Source organism: Schistocerca piceifrons, chromosome 1, assembly GCF_021461385.2.
Source record: "Schistocerca piceifrons isolate TAMUIC-IGC-003096 chromosome 1, iqSchPice1.1, whole genome shotgun sequence".
NCBI classification, from domain to species: Eukaryota; Metazoa; Arthropoda; class Insecta; order Orthoptera; family Acrididae; genus Schistocerca; species Schistocerca piceifrons.
The window spans coordinates 393,704,045-393,724,045 of NC_060138.1; the positions used below are offsets into that span (position 1 = coordinate 393,704,045).

General features: G+C 45.6%; 1 protein-coding gene across 2 annotated transcripts in view; it reads right to left on the bottom strand.

Moving 5' to 3' along the window:
* Positions 1 to 20,001, bottom strand: part of LOC124787195 (flocculation protein FLO11) — a 628,869-nt gene that overhangs the window by 310,185 nt on the left and 298,683 nt on the right. For both annotated transcript variants that reach the window (XM_047254321.1, XM_047254320.1), the window contains exon 2: positions 16,764 to 16,840. In XM_047254321.1, the coding sequence (XP_047110277.1) occupies positions 16,764 to 16,840 (77 nt within the window). The remainder of the gene's footprint in view (positions 1 to 16,763; positions 16,841 to 20,001) is intronic.

A 20,001-nucleotide genomic window follows, 5' to 3' on the forward strand; every position in this document is an offset into this window, starting at 1 on the left:
GTCTCTAATGATCTCGTCGACGACGGGATGTTAGACACCAATCTTCCTTCCTCCTTTTCGAAGCTATTCGCAAAGTAGGTGAATTACGTCATTACCTTGTCGTGGGGATGGAAGGCCACATGTGCCGATTCCGATAGGTGGCCTTGGTGAGAGACATGTTTTTATCGGGCGCCGGCTATCGAACGGTCAGAACGGTAGCCCGGCTCCGACCAATCCGGGCCAGTGATTTTGCAACGGTCGGGCGTAGTCGCGCAGAGCGGCTGTAACCGTTACAGGCAGGCTGCTGGAACTGCTCGCAATTAACAGATAAATGGGAAACCGTTACAGTGCGCGCGGATGTCCGGGTCTGGCCACAAACAAAACACAGTGTCTATCCACAACCACCCTACACTCGCCCTTCCGATGGCAACAATGAAGAGAAGAGCTATACAGGACACTTGTCCTCCACTGCGATTACAAGCCAGCGACAGAAATCCCTAATAAATGTAGCAGTTTTAGATTTTAAACGACCAGAATTAATTATATGAATGTGTGGTGTCTGTTCTTTCAGACGAGTCAAACACTTGTGTTAACCACTGCGTCATTCGAGCGCAGAGTTAATCGCAAACGCACGGACTACCTCGGCACAGTCCCTGGCCGACCCATATTTCTACCTAGTGCCACCTATGAACAGTCCCCTCGCTACTTTGAGATTCCCGCAAGAGGCCGAACGTAAATATGCACCTGCAATGAAGATTGTGGATTCATTAACCATTGAGGCGAATCAATTGTTTGCATGCGTGGTGTCTGTTCTTTCGGACATATCCGAAAGAACAGAGACCACGCATTCATGTAACTTATTCGGACATATTCGAATGAACAGAAACTACGCATTCATATGGTTGACTCGCCTAAATAAATCCACAACCTTCAGTGCGGATGAACAATATCATTCGACCTCCAGCGGGAATCTAAAATTAGCAAGCATGGAGGACATGGACGGGGACTGAGGATAGGCGGCTCTATGTGGGAATGTGGGTTGCCCGGGGAGCTTGCCGAGACAGTCCACGTATTTGCCATAAACACTGCGTCCAGATGGCGCAGTGGTTAACGCAACTGCCTAGCAAGCAGGAGATCCTGGTTTCGAGTCCCTAACCGGGACATAATTTCACTCATCGACGCCGATTCTGCATAAAGTCCCGATTCAGATGATACCATCAGTTCCTTTCCTTTTTAAATGTACACCAGCAAGATTAAGTTGCGAGTAGGATTCAAAACTGAAGTTTTAACCATCTGGGGAGGATATTACAACACTTACTTTTCGTCTTTCGCAAATGGTCTCATTTTCGGTTTCGACAAATTTTTTGACGTGTATACGGTTGGGTAAAGGGATTTTACCTGTTGCAGTTATGCCTCCTCTTCATGCCACTCTCCACGTGAAGCACTGTTATTGTTCTACACGCTATTTCATTTCACAATATTCATAGATTCACAAATATGGCAACGGCTGTTATAACCATTTCGCCGAATCAACGACTATTGTGAAGCAGCAACTATATACAATCATCTTACCACAAGGAACTTCTTGTTGTTGTTGTTGTTGTTGTTGTTGTGGTCTTCAGTCCTGAGACTGGTTTGATGCAGCTCTCCATGCTACTCTATCCTGTGCAAGCTGCTTCATCTCCCAGTACCTACTGCAACCTACATCCTTCTGAATCTGCTTAGTGTATTGATCTCTTGGTCTCCCTAATCTCAATAAATAAACAGTTGTCTGTGGAAAGCTCATATGAAGACTCTACATAAATCAACAGAAAATACGTCGATCACTCGGCAAATACCAATGACAAATACTTCCAGCAAAACAAAAGTCCGAAGCTCAAGGAAGAAACTGTTCGCCGGAGAGTGGTGGTCCGAGGGTGGGCCTATTCAGCGTAACAGTTCAGGAGGAACTTAAAAGAAATCCTTTTAAAATAATATATTCCTGAACAAAACAAAGCGGTCATTCAGCTTCAGCTCTAGCTAGCTGTGCTAGGACAATACGCATGATTTGTTGTAAGGTAGACTATGATTAAGAGTATCGTTCGCCATTCATTCTCTCACGATGAATCACGGAGCAGTGGTGAAAGACTCGACTGGAGGGCTGAACGGTGTGAAGTTGTGTTGACTGAAGAACGCCAATTCTATCTTGGTGGTAGACTTGGGCTTTCGGAAAATGTCAGTTAGCGCCATGTCACTGAGGTCCAGAGGCTACGACAATCGTCCACATCTGGTGTTTGTTGGTGTGGGATATTTCACAGTCCAGGATACAACCGTCATCCAGTCCACTCTGTTGCTGAACTTACAACGCTACGGTCAGGTGAGCTTCCAGCAGAACAATAACTACACACACATTTGTTTTACCCTACATGCGCCCTAGGTCTCAAGTCCTCTGACCAGTACGATTTGTCCCACTCAGAACATGGTGGAAAGATATCTGTTCCGGTTTTCGTTACCGGTCCCTCCTCATGATGAGCTGAGACAATTCGTGCAAGAGTATCTCATTAGATGGTATCCGACGTCTGTATGGTCGTATGTCCACACGAAGCATCACTGCGACATGCTACCGATTAAACTTTGGCGGCACAACAATGAAACGCATGACATACACGTTGACATGCGTGTACATAAGAAAAATGCTGGAATGAGAATTTCACTCTGCAGCGGAGTGTGCGCTGATATGAAACTTCCTGGCAGATTAAAACTGTGTGCCCGACCGAGACTCGAACTCGGGACCTTAGCCTTTCGCGGGCAAGTGCTCTATCAACTGAGCTACCGAAGCACGACTCACGCCCGGTACTCACAGCTTTACTTCTGCCAGTACCTCGTCTCCTACCTTCCAAACTTTACAGAAGCTCTCCTGCGAACCTTGCAGAACTAGCACTCGGATCCCGAGTTCGAGTCTCGGTCGGGCACACAGTTTTAATCTGCCAGGAAGTTTCATATCAGCGCACACTCCGCTGCAGAGTGAAATTCTCATTCTGGAAACATCCCCCAGGCTGTGGCTAAGCCATGTCTCCGCAATATCCTTTCTTTCAGGAGTGCTAGTTCTGCAAGGTTCGCAGGAGAGCTTCTGTAAAGTTTGGAAGGTAGGAGACGAGGTACTGGCAGAAGTAAAGCTGTGAGTACCGGGCGTGAGTCGTGCTTCGGTAGCTCAGTTGGTAGAGCACTTGCCCGCGAAAGGCATAGGTCCGAGTTCGAGTCTCGGTCGGGCACACAGTTTTAATCTGCCTGGAAGTTTCTAAAAAAATGCTTTCTTCATCCGCAACCCATCCGGGAGTTACCTATCCGCATCCGCAGCTCACTTATCCGCATTCGAGAGCCTTTCACCCGCATCCACGGATATTAAAATTTTGTAAACCCCTTCAATTTATTCAGTTCGTCAGACCTCGGACGGTAGGCTTGTGCTTGGTCTGAATTTTCATCTGCTGCTGTTTGAATTTCATTCCACTGACTAAACATATAAAAACTACTGCTGGTCATATTTTAACAAAACAAAACCTCTCATATTCTTGATGAATTCCACAAGTTATAATTTTCTGTCGTAGTTATTGAAAACGATTTTGTGCATCTTTCTGCGGAATATTTCCAAGACACTGAACGAGGCGTTGTAAGATAAAATGAGCGGCAACGAGTCGAGTTCGTGCCAATTTAAGTCATTCGTAATTGTAATCCGTAAGTATTTAGTTGAATTTACAGCCTTTAGATTTGTGTGATTTACTGTGTAACCGAAATTTTAGTACTCATGTGGATGACTTAACACTTTTCATTATTTTGAGTTAACTGTCGTTTTTCGAACCATACAGATACCTTGTCTAGATCATTTTGCAATGAAGATACTATCTTTTCTTTTTTTAGCCACACAGTGATAAGTTTTGCGGATATCTGCATCCGTTCAGAGCACTAGCCAGAGAAAACGCCTGCGGAGCACACAAATGTCCTGAAGCAGTCCGAAATGCGTATGTGTTTCTGACTTCATCTTGAGCGCGTTTGGTGCACACACTACTTGAGTCAGACGGAGGCAGGACACAGCCAAAGCATTTGGATGACGCTACTACTGGTCGGATCATTGGTAGGTCAGAGTGCGGTCCAAGTCACTGTGAGGTTAGATGACCTTCCAAAGCCGTCTGTTGCGTCATCTCAGAGACTGCACAGGATTTGATGAGAGAGAGGAAACATTCTGCTGCAGCAGGAGCAAGTTTTCAGTGCACACATTACAGCCGTGCCTTGTTGGATCACGGACCCCGTGACGCAGGGATGTGGGAAAAGCCGCCAGAAAAAGCCTTCAGGACGCGTGCGGGCGGCAGGGCTACGGAGACGCGGCCCCAAAACGCACCGGCGCCGCAGAGTGGTTCGTGCTGAGAGCCACTTGGCACCCGCGTCCCGCCGGTCAAAGCGACCGCTACTGCGTGACCGGCCGCAGTCCGTCGTGAGGAAGCGTCGATTGCCTCGGGACATGCCCGTCTGCCGCTCACATGCAAGAGCTGTTCGGCGATCGCTTTCCTTGTGGCAGGGAAACCACGACGTAACCTGTCTGCAACGAGTGCAAACCAGCCCGTCGCCGCACTGCGCGGCCAGAACCACCGTCTACGATCCTTCGAGCCCTTAATTGCCAACAGCTGCCCAAGGAGAAAACAGGAAACATAGACTACCGTTATGCAAGTGAAAGTCTCGTGTCATACGAAGTAGGAAATGAGTCTGCTTCGCTAACACATCCTGTCGTGTGTACGACGTACGCGTAACTCCAGCTCGATAACGATTGTGTAATTACCCTCCGGCGGCACAACTTTCTATTCGTTGTCGATCCGCAAAAGCCATTAAAATTCGACATGGAGGCTAGGAATTCTCTTAATGCTCAATTCTTTAAGTTATCTTTTCCATTTAACAACAGATGCTCACTGTAGGTCAGCTCAGAGTAGTGCGGGATAGATTGTGATGCAAGAACTTTTTTTTGTGCGATGCAAAATATATACAGTTTTCGGTTGCTTCCGCTATTATTAAAACTAACATGTAAGCTTTTTTTAACTGTTTTATGGCACAATCGCCAATTTTTGTGATATCCGATAAGCTTTTCAGGTCTACCTTCATAAAACGTTGTTTCGTCTCTACCTGCTCATTTAATAGTCATTTCCTAGACATTACCGCGACGTAGGGCATACAAACGCATGTATAACAGATGAAACAAGTAAATGGCCTAACGGCGGTCAAATGTTTATACTATATCCCGTCATTAATGTACATTATTGTAGGACCTCTTGCAGGAAAGATTAATCGACATCGAGGTCGACGAAGGCAGAGCAGAAGCTCGGATTGGCGGAGTGTTGGGAAAGGTAATCAGCCGTGTCCTTCTAAAAAAAAACCACCCCGGCATTTGCCGTAAACGATTTAGGGACCACGTAGAACGTAAGTCGGGGTAGTAGAGAGAGAATTTGAACCACAGTTCTCCCAAAAACTAGTCCAATGTGCTAGCCACTGCGCCACTACGATCGGTGGCAGAAGCTTGCTGTCTTCACCACTATTCGTAGTTGCGGGAAATGTTCTGTGAACAGCAGGAATAATAACTATAAACCTTAAGCAGGAGATTATGGTCTTAATACTGACTGCCAGCTTAAATGATTCCGATGAATTACGCAAACGGAAAAAAGAAAGTTGCAGAGTTATAAGGTCATCCTCTCACTCTAACCACCAAAATCCAAGTGTTTTTTTCCGTGAAAGATGAAAATTGTCGCTCCGATGTAAGACAACGGGTTTTGAAGAACACCTTGTCAACGACGTTTATCTGTAGGTGTAGTCTAAAAGAGACAGACCGTTTACGCTAAATTTTACTCCGTGTGGCAGCGTCAGGATCATCGAAGATGCGTTCGTTGACTAGTGGATGGTTGGTGCATATGAAAGGTACACAGACCACAACATGGCTACACAGCTGGTCGTAATAATATTCTCGACGACCCTGTGGCCCTGTTGAGCAAAGCTTGGGAACCGCCAGTGTGAAGTAACTGAGCAACACTGACGCTGCATGTCGGGACTGATGAGAACAAGCGGAACGTGGGAGCAAGAGCCGCAAACCGACGGGCCAGTCACGCAGACCCACTGACTGCCTGCGGCAATTTGCCGTCCGCTTCACGTCAAAGCGCTCTCTCTCTCTCTCTCTCTCTCTCTCTCTCTCTCTCTCTCTCTCTCTCCTCACACACACACACACACACACACACACACACACACACACAAAGCGTATGCCCCTAGGCAATCAAGCTGCAGCCGCAATTGTGGACAGCGTGCACTTCCTCGTTTCTTGCACGGGCCACTCACACGACCGGTAGGCGCTGTGCAAGGGCTCCTGACGATGTGCATGGCGCTGGTCTGCTAACGATCAAAAATGCGAAGTGTGCATGCAGTAGTGCTTAAGAATCACCCGGAACGGTTTTCACGTACGCGACATTGTGATACTAATTGGTTAGTGATTTTATTTTAATTAATTAACCTTTATTTCTGAAAGTGCAGTCAAACTCGTAGTTTTCTGGACGTACCCTCTTGATTACTTTTCTGCTTAGTCACGATCGTAGCCATTAACTACTGAAACAAATAAAATCTGCAACTACATTTCGCCCTCCCTGTCAACAGCGTCTTTCGTAATGAAAAGAACAAAAATAGATGGAATTATTTTTAGAACTATAGCATACCAGTGGATATATGTATGTCACTCTCAAAATTTTAATGAAGTCATGTTTTTTTTCTCATAAAATGTTACCTTTGACATCTCGCAGCTCTACGCAAAGCAGCAATTTCTCAAATAATATGATATGCTTTCTTGGGTAGGTTATTGAGCGACGCTTCACATCCATGAACAGACGCTCCCGGCGGCTAAATGATGCCCTCGGATTGTTTCTTTAGACTTTAGAGAGAAAAAATCGGGTGGCACTAGATCCGAATTGTATGGTCGACGCAGAAGTGGCTGGAATCTGACTATTGAAGAAATGCTTGTGTTTTCCCTGGTCTTTAACCGTAACTTTCTGTCGTTGCATGAAACAAAATGTCACATAAACTGCCTGTGCCCAATTCTCCTACATCATTTCTAACTTGTTAGTGCAGTCTGGCATGCGGTTACGGCCCGAAATTTTTTTAATGTGATTGTGGCAATGTGTCCACTTTCTGACAAACTAATGGACAACATTATTCTGTCCACATTTCCAGCTCTATTCACATGACTGAACTAATATCATGAAAGACGATATAGAAATATTAGTGTGGCTAAACCTCCAGGTCAAAATGGTAGGTAGTCGAATTTCACGATCAAATGCGGTGTAGAAAATCGATTATGACTTAATGAAATTAATCTCACCAAAAATTTATTGACAGAAAATCAACTACATGAAAAGCTATTTGCTTCTGTGTTGTGTTTTGCGGTCCCCATGGTTTACAAATTTTCCTGTACTAAATACTCTCATTTAAAATAATAGCGGTAGTAATCAATGTAAAGACAGCGGAACAGTATGTTTCTTGGTGCAGTGAGCGTCCTCTTCCACACTAAAACAGAGCTCCTACTCCAGTGTAGGTGTATATCCAGATATACAGGGTTATTACAAATGACTGAAGCGATTTCACAGCTCTACAATAACTTTATTATTTGAGATATTTTCACAATGCTTTGCACACACATACAAAAACTCAAAAAGTTTTTTAGGCATTCACAAATGTTCGATATGTGCCCCTTTAGTGATTCGGCAGACATCAAGCCGATAATCAAGTTCCTCCCACACTCGGCGCAGCATGTCCCCATCAATGAGTTCGAAAGCATCGTTGATGCGAGCTCGCAGTTCTGGCACGCTTCTTGATAGAGGAGGTTTAAACACTGAATCTTTCACATAACCCCACAGAAAGAAATCGCATGGGGTTAAGTCGGGAGAGCGTGGAGGCCATGACATGAATTGCTGATCATGATCTCCACCACGACCGATCCATCGGTTTTCCAATCTCCTGTTTAAGAAATGCCGAACATCATGATGGAAGTGCGGTGGAGCACCATCCTGTTGAAAGATGAAGTCGGCGCTGTCGGTCTCCAGTTCTGGCATGAGCCAATTTTCCGCGGGCTACGCGTGAAACTTGCCCGCACGCGTTCAACCGTTTCTTCGTTCACTGCAGGCCGACCCGTTGATTTCCGCTTACAGAGGCATCCAGAAGCTTTAAACTGCGCATACCATCGCCGAATGGAATTAGCAGTTGGTGGATCTTTGTTGAACTTCGTCCTGAAGTGTCGTTGCACTGTTATGACTGACTGATGTGAGTGCATTTCAAGCACGACATACGCTTTCTCGGCTCCTGTCGCCATTTTGTCTCACTGCGCTCTCGAGCGCTCTGACAGCAGAAACCTGAAGTGCGGCTTCAGCCGAACAAAACTTTATGAGTTTTTCTACGTATCTGTAGTGTGTCGTGATCATATGTCAATGAATGGAGCTACAGTGAATTTATGAAATCGCTTCAATCATTTGTAATAGCCCTGTATTTTCAAGAGAATTTAAAGAATTTATTCGTTGCCTGAATTCGTTCAACCAGTAAAACACCACGAATTGAGGTAATATAACAACGTAACATTGTAGCTATTAATGAATACATTATGACAGCATTTAAAATTTATAAATTGTGTGAAATTTTGAAAAAAAATTTTTGTTTCCCCTGGAAGCCGTGAGATAGGCAAGCTGCAACTGGATTGGGTTCTGGGATGGTAATGGAGTCACGGGAGTGTGGCGCGATGTACACAGAGGAGAGCGTGCCGGCGCGGACTGTACCGGCAGCCATAAAACAGCGTTATTCGTGTAGCCGTAGCGAGAACAAAGGCGGTGGGCGTGTGGCGCCGCAGGGACGGGGACCCGCCGCGGGACCTGTTGCCGCCCCGTGTCCCAGCCCAGCCGCGAGCCTTTGCGCCGATGCGCACATTCCGGCAGTTGCTCCCTGCAGGGCTTCCCTTCCCGTCCACACTCATTTGCGGCTGTGTACGTAGAACACTCGGCGACTGATTTACAGTCCTGCTAGTGATGGAGAAAGCTGCGACGAGTCACATTTACTCATAGACTAATTTTATTTTTTAACGTATTAAATAATAAAACACTATCAGTTACTTCTTTTTTCTTGCCTCACACGACGCGTTTCAGGAATTTATTACCATTATCAAGTGCAGCTATTTACACTAACACATTACATGGCGTTTGCGTGTGTGCTGTTCTGCCAATGTTGACCTGCAGTCGTCTTTTTATGATTTCACGGCGATCGTAAAATTTAATGAAGGAGCTGGAAATTTTTGTACATCACTAATAGTCAGGACGAGAAATTCTCAGTGACAAGTAGCAAATGTTTTTTTTTCTGTATGCAATAGATATAATCATCTATAAATATGTTTATCTCTTCGTCCACGCCACTCAGTATTTGCAGCAAAGTAGTATAAAATATAATACAAAGCATAATCGATAATTAAGTAGTCAACAGTGTTACTGATAGGAGTAATGATGTGAATAATATAATCAACGAAAAACAACTCTGTTTTACAACTCTTTGAGAAGCCATACCGTCGTAATATCTGTGTACCAATTTTGATTTTACGTAAACTAGAGTGATTGTCTGCGACTGTGTGAATTTCTGCGAAATGAACGAGGCACAATATCGGTATTTGCGACAAAAATTACTATTCCATGACATTAGCCTGAAAAAATACAAGATTTGTTTTGCGATTGCAGTAACACCACAAAGAGAAACTACAGAGCAAGATGGATAGAACAACAAACACGTAGAAGTCACATAAAATGTATATACAAGGATGCATCATAAATTCATGTCATTCGAATGGTTCAAATGGCTCTGAGCACTATGGGACTTAACTGCTGAGGTCATCAGTCCCCTAAAACTTAGAACACTTAAACCTAACTAACCTAAGGACATCACACACATCCATGCCCGAGGCAGCATTCGAACCTGCGACCGTAGCGGTAGCGTGGTTCCAGACTGCAGCGCCTAGAACCGCTCGCCCACACTGGCCGGCCATGTCGTTCGGTTCATTTTTAAAGATATTCTCACTTCAACCCCATAATTACTCTCATCCCAAGAACTACGTTTATTCCAAATACTGACATTATTAAAATTATAAAAGTGCATAAGTTTCGCAAAAGTAACCTGGTATTTCAATATTTCAGTGAACCTACCTTTCAGAAGTACGTAGGGACTTCAGAAAGCAAGTTCCACATGTTATCCCATGCTAAGACCGTTGCGCTACAACAGTGCCAGATCCTCAGGCGAGAGTACATGTGCCGGGTTTCCTGCAGACACTGTTCTGCTGTGGCGCAGATAACAGGTAGACCACAGAGTGGGAGTAACTTCTGCAGTAACTGGAAACGTACTCCAAAGTTGAAGTACTACGGACAGTATAATTCATGTGGCCAAAACATGTACACTGTACGAAGATCACCGTGAAATTCTGGTGCTGTGTGGACCAAATGCAATGTTGTATCCAGACTTAGTGAACTGGTGCTGCCAATTTCACCAAGACCGCACAGGGTTGGGCGTTGCTGACCGGGAAGGAAGAGCATCGACATCGACTACAAAGAACGATGTCCAGGTATTCGAGGAGGAACATCTGAGGAGGGCAGAGATTTTTCGACAATGAGGACGTTCACACAGCGATTCTCGAATGGCTTCGCCACGAAGGAGCGGATTTCTATCGTTGAGAATCGTAACGACTGGTCAAACACTCCTACCGTTGTTTACAGAGCCTGGGTGACTATACTAAAAATAGTTCTATTATCTATTGTCACTTTGAAGGATATTGCAGCATTCAATAAGTTACTTAACGTGCCATACTAATACGTAACTTACTTTTTAAAGTCTCCTCGTACCAGTGACGAGGAAAGCAAGGCATGTGACAATGTATACACTGTCATACGAACCATGTTAAGGGTGCGTTAACTGCATCGTAGTAGAATCTATACTGTTTGGCATCGTTTCTACCTTGTGTGTGTGTGTGTGTGTGTGTGTGTGTGTGTGTGTGTGTGTGTGTGTGTGCGCGCGCGCGTGTGTGCGGGGGCGGGGGGGGGGGAGAGCCTACAGGCGCTCAACGTCAAATTGTTTGTGTATTCCTAAGGGACCAAACTGCTGAGGTCATCTGTCCCTAGACTTACGCACTACTTAAACTACCTTATGCTAAGAACAACACACACACCCATGCCCGAGGGAGGACTCGAACCTCCGGCAGGACCGCGCAATCCATGACATGGCGCCTCAAATCGAGCGGCCACTCAACATAGTTTCGACGATGCAAGTAACTAAGTTCACCCCGTTATTCTCATTGCATACAAATATTTACACATAATAATTTGTGAAGTACAGCGAGAGATCATTACAAGGACATACACACTGTCAAAATATTCAGTAGGAGTACGCACTGATATTGAACATCTAAATGTGTGTTACTGTTATATTAAATTATGAGTGAGTATCCATAAGATTATGCTAAAGAAGCAGATGCTAAAGAGGTCACATATATGCTTTTTTAAAGAAAGCTGTTGCTATTTTTTTACAAAATTTAGTTGACAATTTTAAAGAAATAAATAAAAATGTCGTGTGACTACGGCCTCCCGTCGGGTAGACAGTTCGCCGGGTGCAAGCCTTTCGATTTGACGCCACTTCGACGACTTGCGCGTCGATGGGGATGAAAAGATGATGATTAGGACAACACAACAACCAGTCCCTGAGCGGAGAAAATCTCCTACCCAGCCGGGAATCGAACCCGGGCCATTAGGATTGACATTCTGTCGCGTTGACCGCTCAGCTACCGGGGGCGGACATTTTAAATAAATGACTCAAAACATATGGAGGGACGTGTGGAAGTGAAGGATCTAGTTCTGAATGAGAGACTTCGAATATTGTAGGATACTGCCTCGCCGAACCACGAAATACGGCAGTAAAAGTTATATAGAAACTGCCTGAATAAGTCAAACAGTAAATTCCAAAGAATATACTTCGTCGACAGTGCTATAACTCAACGCTGTAATTCCAGGCTTCAGTGAGCGCAGCACTACAATTATCAGAGATAATGTTGTCATCATTAAACTCCAAGCTCTCTTACCAGCATAAAGTAATGTGGACTGATTTATTACGTGAAACTCCCAATGAATTACTGAACACCCTGTTTGTGTAGCATAGCTTTGCGAGGCATCGTATCTTTGACAGCGGCAGCGCCTTAACGCCTTCATGATACTGTAGGGATGCAAAGTGTTACCATTCAGTGATTTGTTTCAGTTTAATCGTAGTTGGTGTCTGCCGAAACCCACAATAATGTTTTATCGTAGTTGGTGTCTGCCAAAACCCACAATTGTTATTTTGAAATGATTCTTTTCAATGAACCTAAGCACGAAGTGATATTATTCCGCGCTGCCATTTTCTGCTAAGAGCCGGGTGAAGTACAGATACCCATTCGGAGCTGAAGAAGGCGCTTTCGCCAAAGCATATCTTATTGGTCGAGATCCAGTGAACCCGCACAAAAAGGGCTGCGTACTGCTGGACATGCACACTGGCAAAACTAAATACCTCGAATATAGGTATTGTGCCACGCGTATTAGTTTGGACAATGCAATGAGTCTAAGTGGCACCGGCGATCTTTCTCAATTAATTCTGAAAACTTTCCACATGGTGACAGCCAACCGTAGATTGCAGGCAATGCATTTGGTAACTTCGTTTCTCACGAGCCAGGCGTTTCACAGACTACACCCGTTTGAATGGTATGACATCATCGTTGTGAAAGGATTCCCAGCCCCGCTCACGCAAAGAGGCGCTCACTCAATACGCGTGGCGCCGGTCACGTGAGAAATTCAACTGTGTCAGATCGGATCCTGTGAAAAGTGGATAGTAGAATGTAGGAATGTCGCCATAGTCACGACGCTGGTGGATTAGGCATTATCCGCCGCAAACATCGAACATTCTCGCGAAGTTTCACATACCACAAAGGTATAATTGTTGAGCAGATTTTTCCTTCTAGCACATGTTTATTTTCACACCACTGTTAACAAGGGTTGGCTATCCGAAAAAATACTTAGTAGAAAACGACAAAAAAATTATGTCCGAATTATTTAACAGAACGTAGCTAATGGCACTTCAGCAAAGTGTCATGGACGAACTAAACAAATTTCAATATCAGTGCACACGGCACACAACCAGTACGCAAAAAAAAAAAAGGCCACTTCTTTTCTTATCGCTTTAAACGAAATACGTTATTCAGGAAACCGAAATACAAACACTTGGGCCATGAATTAGATGTTTCCCGTCTTTGTTTTTGAAGCTGGCTGATGGAAAATGTTAGGAGAGAAAAATAATTGAAAACAATTAAGTAAATTTGGCTTTTCCAAAAGAACTCAGTTAACTACGTAATATGCTACATCAATCGGCAACGAATTTATGCTATGTTCACAAGCAGGCTGTGTTTTAGCAGATACACCAATGAAACGCCAACAAATGCAAAAATTATGTATACTAAGTGACAAGTCCCTAACACCGAGCCACTGGCTAAGCAAATGTTCCTGTGTATTGCAGCTGCTGAAATCATGACATGAACATGTGAGTAAAAACAAATCACAAACAGCACCTCAGTGATACCTTTTCACATGGGTTGCCAGGCCTCGGATGTGTAATGTCGCGTCTGAAAACTAAACTGTGCAACAATATTATAGGGTCATTTTTTTTAACTAGCCATTTTCTCCCAGTGTCACAAGCGTGGTGTCGTGCGACATTACCTTCAGGCTCGGCAACACTTCAAACAGCAAGGTATAAGAAAAAAAAGGCTGCAGTTCAGAAGTTCATGTGAGACATACGGTGTGTTAATGAAGACACACTGGCAGCACACTTCAGGACAATTCCGCCCAACGCCGCCGTGGGCGTGTCGTATCACGTGAAGGTCGTCACGCGTTCCGTTACTCACAGCTCACTCGTTCTTTTGATGTCTGTGCGACGGGAGGTCAGACCCTCGACGCTCAGAGTTGAAATCACGAAGTTCTCTCATTGGTGTCATGGGTGGCTAAGGACAACATTACAGACACACCACCATTCAGAAACGAGGAGAAAAAGACCCAGCTGATGGCATAAACCGCATGAATGAAACCATCCCTCCCTTTGGAACATTCATTTTCAGACATTTCGCAGTCCAAAACGACATTCTGCACTGCGATGTGCAACAGGACGATTTTACTGACGACCTTTGCACTTTCCAAAAGATTTAACCGTTCTCTCCGTTCTCGAAGGACATAGTGATGCTTTGATATACAGACTAGAACAACTAAGCACCGTTCAAAATCATTCAGCGAAAATTAAATGCGATTCGAAGCATAAAAGGGTATGTATGCTTTCTCACACCTCCTTTTCCGTATCCTTCTGTGGCGTGTATGCAGGAGGAGTGTGACTTCGATACAAGCGTGAATAAAACGGCAAAGGGTCAGTCTAATACACCCCAGCTCAGCAATACCCTCGATGCCCCCTTCGCATCTTTGTTGAGCACTTTAAAAATGGCCATGTACAAAAATGCCCTTTCACAGTTTCCTAGGTCCCGGCGGACTAGGCAATCCTGTCGACACCCCTCAAATTTCGCCAGCCAGGATTAGTGCAATGACATAGCACCATTCAGCTGTTTAGTTTCAACGCAGAAGCAAATCAACCCGCAGGCAGCTCTTGCACAGTGAGGAGCGTTTCCTACTCCTGTTTTTATCAGCGTTTTCCGAGCGTGGTAAGGGTTCCATAAATAACTATGTTTGCCTTAGGCTCTGGCTCGTTCAGCACATAAGAGGTGGAACGTTTATTTTTGTTTTACAGAATTATGATATGGAGACAGCTGTCCTTCACTGAGATTAGCCAAGCCGTTGATCTGCCTGGAGATGGCAGGTCACAGTGATACAAGGAAATATGCTAGGCATGTCACACATTGCAGTAACACGCAGACTGATCTTATCACGCGCCGTCCAAGTCGAGGCCATTGCCACTGCACTACACTGTGGGACGATGGTGCTACTGGTCGGCAGGCAGCCCAATGGACAAAATATACTCTAACCTATCACCATGCTGCTGCTACTAGTCAAATAGTGCCAATGCAGACAGTTTGGAGATGGTTGTGGAAAATGTGCACTCATCTGTGCAAGTCAATGAAGGTGCCAAAGTTGACCCATACACATCGTGTGGCCAGGTGCCAATTAACACATGCAGTGAGGGTATGGAGCGTTGGCATTAAGTATTCTTCAAAGATCAGTCATATCTCTTCAAGGAGGGCCATGACGGCAGGATCCGTGTTTACCATCAGAGGTGAGGAATCATACAAATTTAATTTCTTCCACACCCCTCATTTGTGGGTCGATCTGTCATGATTTGGAGAGGCATCAAGTTAAACAGGAAAACACCCCTCATTGTCATGCAACTTCCTCCGACGAACACCAAGCGCAACTGAGATGAGACAGGAGAGTCTGACAGCAAGTGGGAGGCTTCAGCATTTGGACCGTTCTTCCACTGATGCAGGATAATGTTCAACCTCACATGACACAGGTCGGCCAAGATCGTCTCAATGCAGTGGGCATCCCAGTAATGCAGTGACCTCCCAGCAGCCCTGACTTAAACCCAATTGAACATACTTGGGAAACCATGGGTCGAAATCTAAATTGTAGGAACTCTCAGCCAGAAAAAGTAGAGGAATTGGTTCTTGGGTCACAAAACATATCTATTAACATCCCCTAGACCTATTTCAATTCCTTGACGCGCAGCTAAAGTTGCCGATATCAGGCTGTCATTTGTGCTAGTGGTGGTGCCACCTGTAACTGAGAAATAATTTAATTGCGCATAACAAAGCAGATGACTGAAGCTACGCCACTGGACCAGCACTTGTCGGACTCATGCAAAATCTGAGGGATATGGAAAGGGCTGCCTTTCCCACGAGCGCCTAGGAATCCGTGAATGCGTGTCTCCACACAGGGACGGATATTTAAAGTGCCCAACAAAGGTGCACAGATGGCACCGAGGATATTGCCGAACGGGTGTCTTAGAGGAACCTTTCGCTATTCTTTTCAAGTACGTGTCAATATCGGAACCTCCCTCCCCTCGTTCACATGCCACAGGAGGGCGCGGAAGAGGAGGGATGAAAGCATAAACAGCCTTTCCTTCTTCAGAGCATGTACAAACTTCGTCGAATGATTTTCAATGGTTCCTAGTGGTTCAACACGTATACCATGTGGGTGTTACAGTCCCACATGTCCTTAGAAAAAAGTTGAATTGTCCGGGGGTGACAACAATGTCAAAGGAAATCAAGAACATCGCCCTGTTGTACGTTGCACTGAAAAATGATACTTAAACGTGGGCGATAATCAATATACAAAATACAAGCTTCTCAAATGTGGTGCCACAGAAGAATGCTGTTGATTAGATGGCAGATCGAGCTACTTATGAAGAGGTACTGAATCGAATACGAGAAAAAAGATGTTTATCACACAATTTTACTTAGAGGGACAGCAAATGTTAAGAGGAACCAGGAAATAGTTAATTCGGTAGTGAAAGGTAATAACTGTACAGGGAGTCACAGGTCTGACTACAGTAAGCAGGTTCACACGGCTGTTGGTTGCAGGCAGTTATGCAGAGGTGAAGAGGCTCGCACGGGATAGGCTAGCATGGAAATAACATTTACTTAAGCGGCAGTGGACTGGCTGCGGAGAGTGAGACGAACGGCCCAGTGGTGTGGTGCTCAGACTGACCTGCGGGTAGGTGTGTTGGTGGCGTTGGAACCCCGGGCGCCGTCTTCCTCGTCCAGCGAGCCGCCGGCACCCGAGTCCTGAAACAACAGGAAAGAGCGCCGCTGTTACACCCGTCTCACATCGCGGCGCTGCAAACTACAGCGTCAGCCACATTAAAGCTATCTGACGGACCGAATCTCTGTCCCCATCACCTCCGCCATATGGCGACGCCTCGTAGCCGTCTCACAGTTCCAGCCTGTCACTCCCTCCACTGATCTTCCGTATTCCAGATATCCGGGATCGAATTCCAAATCCGGTTCACAATAATGGAGAGGCGTAAACCACTACGGAACAAATCAAAACAACAATGGGACAGATTCCTTCAGAATAACTTGCATGGCTTCGTACTTCTGATTAGTGGTGGCAAGTTCCCATGAGACCAAACTGCCGAGGTCATCGGTCTCTAGGCTTACACACTACTTAATCTAACTTAAAACTAACTTACGCTAAGGAAACACACACACACACACACACACACACACACACACACACACACACACACACACACACACACACACATGCCCGAGGGAGGACTCGAACCCCCGTCGGGCGGAGCCGCGCGAACTGTGACAAGACGCCCCAGACGGCGCGGCCGTCTAATCGATCGAAGGTTTTTGTTCATCAAAAGCTAGAATGTCGGGCGCAATAAAAGCTTATTCTGCTGTAAAATAACACACACTAAACTGCTTGAAATTAGCGGTCTTTTACTTGCATCTACTTTATCACATCTTATCATATGATACAAGTTTTCAAATCAGGTTTTCTGTTCAGAAGTTATCCCCAAAATTTACTAGAAGTCGTATCAAACTCTCGTTCTAAGTGACATAATATTGTTTTTTTCGGGGGGGGGGGGGGGGGGGGGGGAAATATACTCCAAATCATTCCCAAATTTGTACAAAAGCTGAAAATCTTTTTCCTTACACGAACACCAGATGCGTTACTAATGCTGGCAACGATGTTTTTGGAACTTACCACTGCTTACATGCACACATCCTGACAAATTTGGCAATAGCGATAACGCGAAATATGAGATAAAGGTGCCATTTTTCAGTACATCGTGGAACTATCAACTAATATGAAGTAAGCACATTATCATGTTTCTCACCAGAAGTTCCTTATCACTGTTCACAGACCACATCTTCGATTCTATTTTGATCCACCGAATCATACTGATAACTGGCCCTCGGCGCAATTTTAAATATCAAGAACGATACTTTGATTTAAAAACAAAATATTATGTAATTCTGCCGTAGTATATGGCTGACGCCATACGAATGACGTCAGATGCCACTGTTACCTGAGGAAGATTTGTCAGGAAGGTGAAAGGAGCAACACAGATTGAGCTGACTTTGTACGTAATAGTGACGGCCGGAGTGGCCGAGCGGTTCTAGGCGCTACAGTCTGGAACCGAGCGACCGCTACGGTCGCAGGTTCGAATCCTGCCTCGGGCATGGAACTGTGTGATGTCCTTAGTTTGGTTAGGTTTAAATAGTTCTAAGTTCTAGGGTACTGATGATCTCAGTAGTTAAGTCGCATGGTGCTCAGAGCCATTTCGTACGTAATAGTAAACTGTCAACGCTGTTGACGGTCACATTGAATTGCGACAGAGGCATGTTTGTATTTTGTGCTGAGCCTAATGATAAAACAACAACGAACAAAAATGACATTCTGAATTATACGTACCCATGAACCTGCAATCCTGGACAAAGCGATTACGAGAAGATAAGTATACTTACAGGAGTTATGGTTATGTGAAATCAATGAGTGGGAGCTTGCTTTATATGTCCAACGTGAAAAATGGGTAGGTGTGAATAATGACCCCCTTAACCCGACATAAAAACTTTGCACTGTCGTACAATGCTTGACGTGTTTTCATAGTATACTCTGTCGATCGTGAATTTATTCAGGAAATTTTCATATTTTAAACTGTTTAGTAGAAAGAAGGGGCGGAGAGGGGGGGGGGGTCCTGGCTGCTGTCCAAATGGTGACAGTAGTCAAGCCAAGGCTGACTGGTGTACCATCTAGCGATCGTTAACTCGGCGCGCGAGCTGAATCCAGCTACGACTGACATCACTGTGTGGAGCCTAGTGGACTTACGCGTTATGCCGGTCGATCAGCTCTGGACTGTTGATTGTAAACGCAGACCGAATGATCCACGACCGAGAATAGAAGGTAGACAGAACCGGGGTGGTGTTCGAAACCTTGTCGACAGCGAGGGGAGGGCAAGGCAGTACAGTACAGATGTATGTGGCAGAAGACGAGTGGCGTGTCCTCGATCAGTCAGACTAACGTCCTGGCGATGACTCAGCAACCATATTGGCGGCGCGCGCACCGCCCACTCCAGAATGACGAAACCGCGCTCGGCTTGACGCGGGGCGGTCGGAGACAAAGCAGTTGAGCGCAGCGGTCTGGTGCCCTAAGCGGCCGGGCGTGCCCCTCCCACACACAATGTGGCCATCATCTCGTGTGCGGCGGGCGCCACCCGCGCCACAGAAAGTGGATCGCAGCGAACAATGGGTGACAGCCGAGACAGATCGGCGCGCCGGGATGCAGCTGCGGCTGCAAGCGCTACGCGGCGGGCTGCTGCCTATCCGCCCCGGCATCAGAACGTGAAAGGCCAGCCGGGCCTGCGGGGCGTGACGCCGAGCCGTGGAGACCCGCAACGCGCAGCTCCGATCGCGCGCCCTGACATTTAAAGGCCGCGCAGCCTTGTCATCGGACCGGCGGAATTCAGCACAGAGAAAGATATCGCTTTAGCCACCTGTTGGTACTCAAACTGCTGCCAGTGACGAGCCAGTGAAACTGCTCACTTGTCCACACAGCCCTTGATGACCAGAAGGACTGACATTCTTGCACATGCCACATCAATCAATTTCGCACGCACGACAGTCCGTCATGGATGACTGTGTTCTCCCTACGATAGTACAATGGTGCACTTCCTTACATCTACAGCTACGTCACATATACACTGCGCAAGTCACCACATGGACCACGGCGGAAGATACCTTGTACCATTATTAGTCATTTCCTTTCCTGTTCCACTCGCAATAAGAGCGAAAGAAAAACGAACTGTGGTAAAACCGTTCTGCAGTCAGGTTGAAATGCTGATTATCTAAATTTTCTCAATAGGGCTCCGCGAAAAGGACGACGTATTTTCTCGACGAACTCACATTTGAGTTCACGAAGCATCATTACTCGT